The sequence below is a fragment of the Mirounga angustirostris genome, unplaced genomic scaffold, assembly GCF_029215605.1.
Source record: "Mirounga angustirostris isolate CCGP_5_RB_7025 unplaced genomic scaffold, mMirAng1.0.hap1 SCAF_8, whole genome shotgun sequence".
NCBI classification, from domain to species: Eukaryota; Metazoa; Chordata; class Mammalia; order Carnivora; family Phocidae; genus Mirounga; species Mirounga angustirostris.
The window spans coordinates 38,836,116-38,848,769 of NW_026991716.1; the positions used below are offsets into that span (position 1 = coordinate 38,836,116).

Here is a 12,654-nt window from a genome sequence, read left to right on the forward strand (position 1 = left end):
ACCAGAGTGGTAAGTGACTTACCGAAGGTCACAAGCTAATTTACAACACAGCCCAAACTATAGCCTAGACCTCCTGACTACCTTGTCCTCTGCTCTTTCCACCACACCCAAGGACAAACACCTAGAGATGCTCCGAGTCAGAAGGTTGGAAAACAAGGGAACTAACCAGGAAATTTAAGCTTCTGGGACTGAATGCATAAACTTTGAGTGAATAAGACAAAGAGCCAAATAACATCTCAGTATATGTGATCTATGAGTGCCCCATCTCTACCGTATGAAGCAGGCACACTTTCCTGGCTGGGTCTTCCTCCCTGGAGACTCCTATCCACGCAACTTACGTAACTTGACACCTTCCTCCCAGACATTCCTTAGCCAGTCATTAGGTGGAGCATATGATATCGCCCTCTTTATAGGTCAAAAATGTTAGCACATTGGCAATTTCACAGGGGCCACCTGAACCCAGCCTCACACACACACACACAGTACTAAGTTGTGCACACAGAGCACCCCCATGGGCCTCCGAGTCCCCATCTAGCTCTGACCCCAGGACCGGAGACCACTCACTCTTTGACTTCTTTGGACGAAAAGTCCAGGTAGCGATTGCTGATCCACTGAATCTCGAACCAATCTCGAAAGCCGTTGTTGCCACAGCATTTGAACTCGATCTGCAGCATGTCGATGGTCTTCTTCATGAAACACCTGCCAGGCGTGTCTGTGTCTCGGTAGTACTTCATGCCGTTCTTGAGCCCGTGGGCCAGGGTGTTCTCCAGTGAGCCCCGCATAAGGAAGCAGCACAGGGTCACCAGCAAGAGGGCAATGTTGAAGAGGACACAGACAGCCAGGTATGGCTTCAGCCAGGGCTTCCACTTGGCGTACTTGGCAGGGTCCAGGGCATCATAGCAGATCTTGCCGGCCAGAGAGTTGAAGACACAGGACAGCAGCCCCATCCCTATCAAGGAGTTGGGCACAAAATGGCTCTCTGAATTATTCATCACTTCGCTCCGCTTCCGCAGTTCGATCTTAAGGAACAGCCCTAGGCTGAAGATGATGATGCCAGCCAACACGGAGAACCAATTCATGAGCCAGAGCCCTTGGGCCAATTTCACCCGCTTCTTCTGGTCAAATTTGACCTTCAGCAGCGCCATGCTTGCCGAGTGCAGTCCAGGCAGCTTCCCTCGGCAAAACTCTCACTCCTGACCTTCGTGAGCCCGGGGGGCTGCAAACTCAGGGTCTTGGGAAGGGAGCAGATGGCCCACGCTGCAGGGAGCTTCCCTGGGAGCTGCCCATGTTGAGCCCCTTAGCCTGGGACCCCTGTTAACTTAGTGGTAACAGGGGCCGCAGAGGTGCAGCTCATGAAGGAGCCAGGTCTCCGCAGTGTTCTTGCAGCTTCCTTCCCAGCCAAGCAGGGAGAGCCAGAACGCTGCAGATTAAAAGTAGGGACCACAAGACATCTCGCTAATCTCTTTAGCCAGGCTCATCCCATTAGATAAAGCTGTGCCAGTTTCAGAACATGGCCAAGAGGAGCCTAAAGGGACACACTGCAGCAGAAAGCTCTGGGTTCAGCTTGAGAAATCAGGAACAAGAACAGCACTGGCCAGAGGAGTGGGCTCTCCCTGAGGGCTGGCTCAGATCATGTGGCTCCCCAGAGGCCCGTGTCCAGGTCAAACGCCTTCAAATTTAAAACTTTCTATGGGACAAAAGACATTATTATCCAAGTTGAAAAAGAAATGACAGATTGTGGGAAAACATTTACAACATGTAAAAAAAAAAAAAAAAGAACATTTTTTAAAGCTCCCACAATTCCACAATCAAAAGATCAATAATTGACTGGAAAAACAGGTAAGAGACAGGAACAGGAGGTTTATAATAGGCAAACTTGGAAAGTCCAATCTGGAAAAGATGTTCAGTCTGAGTAGAACATAGGGAAATGCAATTAAGATAATAATAAAAGACCAATTTGATCCAGCAGATTGAACATCTGTCAAAATTTTGTCACCAAGCAGTATAAACAAAGATAGAAATGGAGATGTACACTCTTGATGAGTCTGTAAATTTTTTGTGTTTTTAATTGGCAGACTTTATTTCTTAAAGCAGTTCGAGGTTTACAAAAAAAAAAATTGGGGGACACCTGGGTGGCTTAGGTGGGTTAAACATCTCCCTTCGGGTCAGGTCATGATCCCAGGGTCCTGGGATCAAATCCCACATTGGGCTCCCTGCTCATCGGGGAGCCTGCTTCTCCCTCTCCCTCTGTCCCTCCCTCTGCTTGTACTCTCTCTCTCTCTCTCTGACAAATAAATAAAATCTTTTAAAAAAATGCTTAAAAAGGGGGCACCTGAGTGGCTCAGTCATTAAGCATCTGCCTTCGGCTCAGGTCATGATCCCAGGGTCCTGGGATCAAATCCCACATCGGGCTCCCTGCTCATCGGGGAGCCTGCTTCTCCCTCTCCCACTGCCCCTGCTTGTGTTCCCTCTCTCGCCGTCTCTCTCTCTCTGTCAAATAAATAAGTAAAATCTTAAAAAAAAAATGCTTAAAAAAATTGAACAGAAAGTACAGAGAGTTCCCATATACTCCTTTCCCACAACCAGTTTTTCCCATAATTACCATCTTGCATCTGTGTGGTACATTTGTTTCAAGTGCTGAACAAATATTGGTATTATTATTATTATTAATTAAAGCCCATAGTTTACATTAGGGTTCGCTTGTTGTACATTCTGTGGGCTTCGCCAAATGCATAATGTGGTGCATCCACCCTTATCAGAGCATACAGAATCATACAGGATAATTTCACTGCTCTTAACAATCCCTATGTTCCACCATTCATTCCACCTTCCCTCCCTGTCCAACCCCAGGCAACCAGGCTCTACAGTTTTACCTTTTCCAGTATGTCATATAATTGGAATTACAGTCTTTTCAGACTGGTTTATTTCCCTTAGCAATAGGCACTTGGTATTTCTCCACATCTTTTTGTGACTTGATCCCTCATCCCTATTTATTGCTGAAGAATATTCCATTAAAATGGATGTGCCATGGTTTATTTATCAATTCACCTACTAAAGGGCATCACGGTTGCTTCCAGTTTTTGGCAATTATAAATAAAGCTACCATAAACACTTGTATGCAGGTTTTTGTGTGGATGTAAGTCTTAAGCTCATTTGGGTAAATATCTAGAAGCACTGTTGCTAGGTCATATGGTAAGACTATGTTTAGCTTTGCAAGAAACTGCCCAATTATCTTCCAAAGTGGCTGTACCATTTTGCATTCCCCCCCAGCAATGGATGAGAGTTCCCGTTGCTCCACACCCTTGCCAGCATGTGGCTCTTAGCATTCTGGATTTTAAGCATCTCACTGTTGCACACATTTAATGTGCATTTCCTTGATGACATATGATGTGGAGCATCTTTTCATATGTTTATATGCCTTCTTTGGTGAGGTATCTGTCCAGTACTTTTGCCCTCTTTTTAACTCGGTTGCTTGGGGGTCTTTAGACTGTAAATTTTGGGAAAGTAATTTATCTACCTCCATTAAAATTTAAAATTCACATTCCCAATGGTTCATGCCACTTCTCAACCTGTGCGTATAAGCACGAGAAATTTTAGGAACAAACCAATTTTGTCCTCGAATTCTTGTCCACCTAATGCCAAAAAAAGCTTCATGTTGCCCATGAGCTCAAGGCAGTAAGTGGGTCAGGTCTCCAACCTGGAACCTCGTTTCTTCCCTTATATGCTTTGGATCTGTGGTCCTCTTTAATATCTCCAAATCACTAAGTAGAATCAAAGGAGTATTTCTCCAAATAGAAGAGTTATGGTAACAAAGCAATAAGTTTTTTCCCCTCCAGCGCAGTCACCTTAGAACAAAACACCTGTTTCATTGCTCCACCCAAGTTTGCACTCCAATTTGGGAGTGGCCAAGGCCCGGTTCTAAGACATATAGGAAAACCAGTCTTGTTATTTTATTGTCGCACCACACTGTGGGTCAAAAACAACATTATGCAGAGTGCTCACTGTCTTAGTGGCCAAGACTAGGGGATGCCTGGGTGGCTCAGTTGGTTAAGCGTCTGCCTTCAGCTCAGGTCCTGATCCCAGGGTCCTGGGATCAAGTCCCACATCAGGCTCCCTGCTCAGCAGGGAGTCTCCTTCTCCCACTCCCTCTGCAGCTCCCCCTGCTTGTGTTCTCTCTCTCTAACAAATAAATAAATAAAATCTTAAAAAAAAAAAAAAGCCAAGACTTGGCTTCTAAGCAGCTTTGGATGGTCAAAGGATTTCAAGTCTTCACCATCTGAAGAAAGATTGAAAAGAATGTGCTGCAATGCCATCAAAAGGAATGAGATCTTGCCATTTGCAACGACGTGATGGAACTGGAGGGCATTATGCTGAGCAAAATAAGTCAATCAGAGAAAGACATGTATCATATGACCTCACTGATATGAGGCATTCTTAATCTCAGGAAACAAACAGCGTTGCTGGAGTGGGGGGGGGTGGGAGGGATGGGGTGGCTGGGTGATAGACACTGGGGAGGGTATGTGCTATGGTGAGCGCTGTGAATTGTGTAAGATTGATGAATCACAGACCTGTACCTCTGAAACAAATAATACATTATATGTTAAAAAAAAGAAGAAGAAGAAGATAGCAGGAAGGGAAGAATGAAGGGGGGGAAATCAGAGTGGGAGACAAACCATGGGAGACTATGGACTCTGGGAATCAAACTGAGGGTTTTAGAGGGGAGGGGGGGTGGGGGGATGGGTGAGCCCAGTGATGGGTATTAAGGAGGGCACGTACTGCATGGAGCACTGGGTGTTGTACGCAAACAATGAATCATAGAACACTACATCAAAAACTAATGATGTAATACATGGTGATGAACATAACATAAAAAAAAAAATGTGCAGCAGTTTCTGGAGTTTGGCTTTGTTTTTGTTTTTTCCCAAGAGAGAATGTTCAGGAAACCAGAAGCATGACCAGACTCAGACCTCATATGCCCAGAATCTGAAGACAACCGTCCTGAGAGAAAAAGGGGTGTGGGTGACTGTGAAGCTATCTCAGAGAACCTCTTTGGAACATGCATGTGGACAAGAGGAAATCAGAAGGAAGGAGAGGGAGAAAAAAACTGATGTAGAAGCCAGAAACAAAAATTTTAAAATAGCTCTAACGGGATAACCCCATTAGCCAAGGACTTCTTTCTCCGCAATTGACCAGTTGTACAACATGAGGAGCAGAGGGCTAGTCTGTGGGTGCCCCCTCGTGGCCAGAAATATAATGGCTTCAGTGTTTGGAAAAGGGGCATTTCCCCTCTCTGGGCTATTATCTAGAAAGGAAAAAGAGAAAGAACAGACATCAGAAATGTCCCTGGCCAAACCTTTCAGGGAAGAAGCAAGGCAGAATATGGTGAGGATCAAGCAGAGAAAAGTAGACTGCGGAGGAAGGAATAATGAATCTCTGCTGGAGGATGGGGGAAAGCCAGCTCCCTCCCCCATTGGACCAATGAATATGAGTCTAGATTCTATCAATCTAGATAATAGAATAGGTTCATGGAATTAAGGCTGATTCATTTTTCTTTTTTAGAATTCCTTTAATGGTATTTTAATAATGAAATGAAAATAACAAAAGTATGCGATTAAAAAAATAATGAAGGAACCAAAGAGATCATCTCCCTGGACCTCTCAACCAAGGAGGAATGAAGCACAGGTTGGCGCTTTGAATAATTAACTGACTTGTTTTCTTATCCTCTCTCCTTTGATCGTCATCCTTAGTTCCCTTTACCTTCTACTTTTTCCTTCTCTCTTTCTGCATTGTTTCCTTCCTTTCGTTCACTTTTCCTGTTAAATATATCATACATAGAGAAAAGGATAATGTGTAAATGAACATCTATATCCTCTCCCCCACATAAGAAACAATATCACCAATACCAGTGAAGTAGCCTGGGTGCCCCTCTTTCTTTATTCTCAGAGGTAACCTGAGTTTGGTATTTATCCTTCTCTTAATTTTCTTTAGTGTTACCACCGTACTTGTATGCTTAGACAATATATCGTTTAGTTTTGCATGTCTTTGAACTTGACATAAATAGAATCATATAAGTATTCTTTTTTTGTCCTTGCTTTTTTCACCCAAACGTTGCATTTAAAATTTTCATACCTCCAGGAGTGCCTGGGTGGCTCAGTTGGTTAAGTGTCTGACTCTTGGTTTCGGCTCAGGTCATGAGATTGAGCCCTGCATCGGGCTCTAGGCTCACTGGTGAGTCTGCTTGAAGATTCTCTACCTCTGCCACTCCCCCTATTCTCGCATGAGCACTCTTTCTGTCTCTCTCAAATAAATAAATAATTTTTTTTAAAAGATTTTTTAAAAATTTTTTTGAGAGAGAGAGAGCAGAGGGAGAAGCAGACTCCCCACTGAGCTGGGAGCCTGACATGGGGCTCAATCCAAGGACCCAGAGATCATGACCTGAGCTGAAGGCAGACACTTAAATGACCGAGCCACCCAGGTGCCCCAATAAATGAACCTTTAAAAATTGTTTTTCATACCTCCAGAAAGCCCACATCTTATAAATGTACAGCTTGATCAATCAGCATTAAATTTTTCATTTGAATTCATCAACATTAATATACAGCTCTAAGTTCATTAATTTTTCATCTTCAAATATAATTTTTTAAATATTTTATTCATTTTAGAGAGAGAGAGCATGAGTGGGGGGGAGGGGCAGGGGGAGAGGGAGAAGCAAGCAGACTCCCAGCTGAGCAGAGAGCCCGACTTGGGGCTCAATTCCAGGACCCTGGGATCGTGACCCGAGCTGAAGGCAGATGTTTAACTGACTGAGCTACCCAGGCACCCCCAAATATAATTTCTAACATTTTATTTTTAAGTAATCTCTACACCCAGCCAACATGGGACTCAAACCCACAACCCTGAGATCAAGAGTCGCAGGTTCCACTGACTGAGCTAGCCAGGTGCCCCTAAATATAATTTTTGATACAAAGAATACATGTAAGATATATAAATCATAATAATAAATTAAATATTCATCACCCAACTCAAATTTCACAAGGAACTTGCACCTACATATGATTCTTCTTGTCACTTCTCCTCTCATCTCTGATATAGACTGATTGTGTCCCCTGAAAATTCATATGTGAAAGCCCTAACTCCCACCGTGACTGTATGTGTTACCTATAGGGAGGTAATTAGGTTAAATGAAGTCTTTTTTTTTTTTTTAAGATTTATTTATTATTTTGAGAGAAAGAGAGTGGCGGGGGGAGGGAGAGAGAGAATACTCAAGCAGACTCCCCACTGACCGCAGAGCCCGACACAGAGCTCAGTCCCAGGACCCTGAGATCATGCCAGGTTAATGATAGCATAGGAATAAATAGATAAATAAATAAATGCCCCAGGTTAAATGAAGTCTTAAGTGTGGGGCTCTAATCTGATAAGAGTGGGGTCCTTATAAGAAAATAAAACAAGACGAAATCAGAGAGGGACAGAAACCATAAGAAACTCTTAATCATAGGAAACAAACTGAGGATTGCTGGAGGGGAGGGGGCTGGGGAGATGGGGTAACTGGCTGATGGGCATTAAGGAGGGCACAGACGGGAATGAGCACCGGGTGTTATATAAGACTGATAAATCACTGAACTCTACCACTGAAACTAATAATACACTATATGTTATTTAATTGAATTTAAATTAAAAATAAAAATAATACATTAATTAAAAAAAGAAATAATGCATGTAAAGCTCTTTAGTACTTAGTAGGTACTCAATAAATATTAGTTCCCTTTTCTTTTTTTTTTTAAGATTTTATTTATTTGACACAGAGAGAGAGACCGTGAGAGAGGGAACACAAGCAGGGGGAGTGGGAGAGGGAGAAGCAGGCTTCCCGCCGAGCAGGGAGCCCGATGCGGGGCTCGATCCCAGGACCCTGAGATCATGACCTGAGCCGAAGGCAGACGCTTAACAACTGAGCCACCCAGATGCCCCCTAGGTCCCTTTTCAAAAAAAAAAGAAAAGGGAGAGAAACCAGAACTTTCTCCCCCCAACACAGACTGAGGAAAGGCCATGTGAGGCCACAGCAGAAAGCCAGAAGAGAGGTTTCACAGAAACCAAATCAGCAGGCAACTTCATCTTGGACCTCCAGCCTCTAGAAGTAGGAGAAATTAAATTTCTGTTGTTGAAGGCTCCCCAGTCTGTGGTCTTCTGTTACGGCAGCCCAAGCCGACTAAGACACCTTCCCTCCTGCTCAAGAGGTAGCCGTTATTCTGGGTATGTTAACTTTTTTTTTTTCATATAAAAACCATGTAGTGTTTCCCTGCATACATATTTTTGCTTATTTTTGAGATTTGCAAAGTTGTACTCATGCCATACATAGCCTTCAGGACTTTTTTTTCACTCAACATTATTTTTTTTTTTAAGATTTCATTTATTTATTTGACAGAGAGACACAGCGAGAGAGAGAGAGAGAGAGAGAACACAAGCAGGGGGAGCGGGAGAGGGAGAAGCAGGCTTCCCATGGAGCAGGATGTGGGGCAGATGCTTAACGACTGAGCCACCCAGGTGCCCACTCAACAGTATGTTTTAAGAATCATACGTGTTGCTGCATATAATTATAGTCCCTCAACAAGAAATTCCCTTCTATTTCTACTTTGCCAGAAGTTGTGTTCTCATGAATAATGCTGAATTTTGTAGAAGGCTATTCTACCTCTAAGGTAATCATAAGAATTTCTCCCTTAATCTCTTAATGTGATAAATTAAATCAGTCCTTTTTCCTTTTTTTTTTTAAAGATTTATTTATTTATTTATGTGAAAGAGCGAGAATGAGAGAGAGATAGAGTACATGAGAGGGGGGACGGTCAGAGGGAGAAGCAGACTCCCCGCCGAGCAGGGAGCCCGATGCGGGACTCGATCCCGGGACTCCAGGATCATGACCTGAGCCGAAGGCAGTTGCCTAACCAACTGAGCCACCCAGGCGCCCGCTTGCTTTTTTTTTTAAAGATTTTTGTTATTTACTTGACAGAGAGAGAGATAGTGAGAGCAGGAACACAAGCAGGGGGAGCGGGAGAGGGAGAAGCAGGCTTCCCACTGAGCAGGGAGCCCGACGCGGGGCTCGATCCCAGGACCCTGGGATCATGACCTGAGCCGAAGGCAGTCGCTTAACCAACTGAGCCACCCAGGCGCCCCAAATCAGTCCTTTTTCTAAAGTCAGGCTAGCCTTGTCTTCCTAGAATAAACCCTGGTATATTATCTTCATACATACTTCTGGATTTTGTCTACTGATATAATTTATGGTCTTCACAAATATATTTGACTTAGATTGGCCTATAATTTTCCTTTCTCATGAAGTCCCTATCTGATTTGGGTATCAAGGTTATGTAGCCTCTTGCCATGGACTGGGGGTAAATTCCTTCTTTTTCTATATTCTGGAAGAGTTTGTGCAAAAATGATATTATTTTTTCCTTACATATTTGATAGAATTTACTGTCACACCATTTGGGGCTGATGTTGTATTTGTGGGAAAGTTTCAATTATGGCTTCAACTATTTAATAGTTATGGAACTGTCTGGTTTTTCTGTTTCTTCTGTGGCAACTTGTAGTTTTTTTAGAAATTTATTCATTTCGGGGCGCCTGGGTGGCTCAGTCGGTTAAGCGACTGCCTTCGGCTCAGGTCATGATCCTGGAGTCCCTGGATCGAGTCCTGCATTGGGCTCCCTGCTCGGCAGGGAGTCTGCTTCTCCCTCTGACCCTCCCCCCTCTCATCCTCTCTCTATCTCATTCTCTCTCAGATGAATAAAAAAAAAAAAAAGATTAAAAAAAAAAAAAAGAGCTAGATAGTGGGGCGCCTGGGTGGCTCAGTCGTTAACCGTCTGCCTTCAGCTCGGGTCATGATCCCAGGGTCCTGGGATCAAGCCCCGCATCGGGCTCCCTGCTCAGTGGAGAGTCTGCTTCTCCCTCTGACCCTCCTCCCTCTCATGCTCTCTGTCTCTCATTCTCTCTCTCTCAAATAAATAAAATCTTAAAAAAAAATTAAAAAAAAAGAAATTTATTCATTTCATCTAGGTATTCAAATTTATTGGCAGAAAAGTCTTCATAATATCCCCTTATCTTTCTCATGTCTGCAGCATCATCGGTAATGTCCCCTTTATTTCTTCCCTGGTTTATACTTGCCTTCTCAATTCTTGTCTTGACCAAGTAAGCCAGAGGTTGATTTGTTTCATTAATCTTTTCAAAGAATCAGCTGATGGGTTTTTTTTTTTTTTCAATCTCTCTATTGTGTTTATGTCCTTGCCCTTGACTCTTCTCTGTATTCCTTTTTTTTAAGATTTTTTATTTATATTTATTTATTTGACACAGAGAGAGCACAAGCAGGGGGAGAGGCAGAGGGAGAGGGAGAAGCAGACTCCCCACTGAACAGGAAGCCCGATGCGGGGCTTGACCCCAGGACCCCGAGATCATGACCTGAACCGAAGGCAGACACTTAGCCAACTGAGCCACCCAGATGCCCCTCTTCTCTGTATTTCATTTCTTCTCTTTCTGCTATTCTTTTTTTTTTTTTACGATTTTATTTATTTATTTATTTGAGAGACAGAGCATGAGCTGGGAGAGGAGCAGAGGGAGAGAAAGAGGGACAAGCAGACTCCCTGCTGAGCGGGGAGCCTGAGGCAGGACCCCATCCCAGGACCCTGAGATCATGACCTGAGCCAAAGTTAGATGCTTAACTGACTGAGCACCCAAGCACCCCTCTTTTTCTAACTCCTTAAGCTAGACACTTAGCTCATTCATCTTTAGACTTTCTTCTTATATAAGCAATTCAAGGGCAAAAGAAAAATCTTACTTTTTATGGATAAAGCACAGATATCCATAATAAAAGATAGAGCACAGCACAGAAACAAATCTACAGTATATCTGTGGTCTTAAAATTATATAGACAGGGGATTATATAGGTGATTAGGGGAAAAAGTGTCTAAAAAGTTTCCTTAAGGGGATGATAATGAAAGAAACATTGAGAAACACCATCCTAAGACCAGGATCTGAGCGAAAGTAGTTAACTTGGGAAGTTCATGTGACATCAATGGAGAGGGGAAGAAGTGATACTGGAGGTAAGGCAGCCAATAGGGAGTGTCCTCACAGGCCAGCCTCCCCTGGGGAAATCCCGAGGGCAATACCTCCAAGTCATCCCATCTGCGCTGAGGGAGCCCAGGTATTTATTCACTGAGTCCTGACCAGCTTGTACTGAGGGCTGCTCCCAGCGAGTAATTCTGCAGCTCTTCCGACCCGCCCTGAAGATATATTTGTCATGTAGGTGCTGCCAGACCGAACAAGTCAGTGTTCCTTATTGTCAGTCACACATCATCAGGCTACTTCAAGTCTAACCCATCTTTCCTAGAGATGCAATGTTATAAATTGTGTTTTCTTTTTTTTCTTTTAAGATTTTATCTTAAGTAATCCCTGCACCCAACGTGGGGCTCGAACTCACAACCCCGAGATCAAGAGTCGCACGCTCCTCTGACTGAGCCAGCCAAGTGCCCCGTAAACTGTGTTTCCAATGCAGGAAACACATTTAATATCATAAAAACACCAAAACTGAAGATGAAGAGAAGTGAAAATCGAGTAGGCTGCAAATATATAATAAACATAAACTAAATATGTATGCAGCCAAAAAGCTAAATTGTTACTGTTCTTGTGGGGGAAATTTTGTGCACAAGCTGGATTTGCTAAGGGTTCTTAAACTATAGCTTCGGGGCGCCTGGGTGGCTCAGTCGTTGAGCGTCTGCCTTAGGCTCAGGTCATGATCCCAGGGTCCTGGTATTGAATCCCACATAGGGCTCCCAGTTCAGCAGAGAGTCTGCTTCTCCCTCTCCCTCTGCCTCTCCCCCTGCTCATGCTCTCTCTCTGTATCTCTCTGTCTCAAATGAATAAAATCTTTAAGGGAAAAAAAAAAAACAAACTACAGCTTCAGTGGAATGTTTTTGGTAAATGTCCATAAACATTCTCATTGCTCAATGACCTTAAAAGTCATCAACATTCCTGTCACCTTCGTCAGAAATTTCTTCCCCTGCCCCCTCCCCTTCCCATGCCCTCCCCCATCCCCTCCACCTCCCCTCCTCTTTCCTCCCCTTCCCTCCCCCTTCCCCCTCCACTCCCCTCCCCTCCTCTTTCCTCCCCTTCCCTCCCCCTTCCCCCTCCACTCCCCTCCCCTCCTCTTTCCTCCCCTTCCCTTCCCCTTCCCCCTGCACTCCCCTCCTCTCCTCTCCTCTCCTCTAAGCTCTACGCCCAATGTGGGGCTTGAACTCACCACCCCAGAGATCAAGCGTCACATGCTCCACCGACAGAGACAGCCAGGCGCCCCACCCTGTTCTTTTCTTGTAGAGCTCATTCTGTGGTCTTCCAGAGAAGTGTTTCCTCTGATGTCTCATCTTTTCTTGAACGTTTCCAAAGGACAATGACTTTGCAGAAACCACTGAGTTGGAGGCATACTGGATTCTCTGTATCTGATTATGCTGGACATGCATTCTAAAGTGTTGTCATCACATGAATGTTGGCTGAATTGGCCTACACTTCCCACTTTCTTCAAATCTTTCTTTCCCTCAAAACCTGTGCCTACCAGAGAATGCAACTTGACCTCAGGAAGACTAGCTCATTCACTTTTCTTTTTTGCCCTATTATCTTAAAATA

General features: G+C 44.0%; 2 protein-coding genes across 6 annotated transcripts in view; one reads left to right on the top strand and one right to left on the bottom strand.

The window, feature by feature from the left end:
* Positions 1-5,682, top strand: part of UBR2 (ubiquitin protein ligase E3 component n-recognin 2) — a 143,588-nt gene extending 137,906 nt beyond the window's left edge. For all 4 annotated transcript variants that reach the window (XM_064597604.1, XM_064597606.1, XM_064597605.1 and 1 more), the window contains one exon: positions 5,560-5,682. The gene's annotated coding sequence lies outside the window, so the exon portion shown is untranslated. The remainder of the gene's footprint in view (positions 1-5,559) is intronic.
* Positions 1-12,654, bottom strand: part of PRPH2 (peripherin 2) — a 30,771-nt gene extending 18,117 nt beyond the window's left edge. The window contains exons 1-2 of one of the 2 annotated variants that reach the window (XM_064597611.1): positions 12,275-12,654; positions 565-949 (exon numbers count right to left, since the gene is read on the bottom strand). In XM_064597611.1, coding sequence (XP_064453681.1) covers positions 565-949; positions 12,275-12,491 — 602 coding nt within the window. In that variant the 5' untranslated portion in view covers positions 12,492-12,654. Of the gene's footprint in view, positions 1-564; positions 1,688-12,274 lie in introns of both variants that reach the window. The other variant, XM_064597612.1, reaches the window with a different exon arrangement.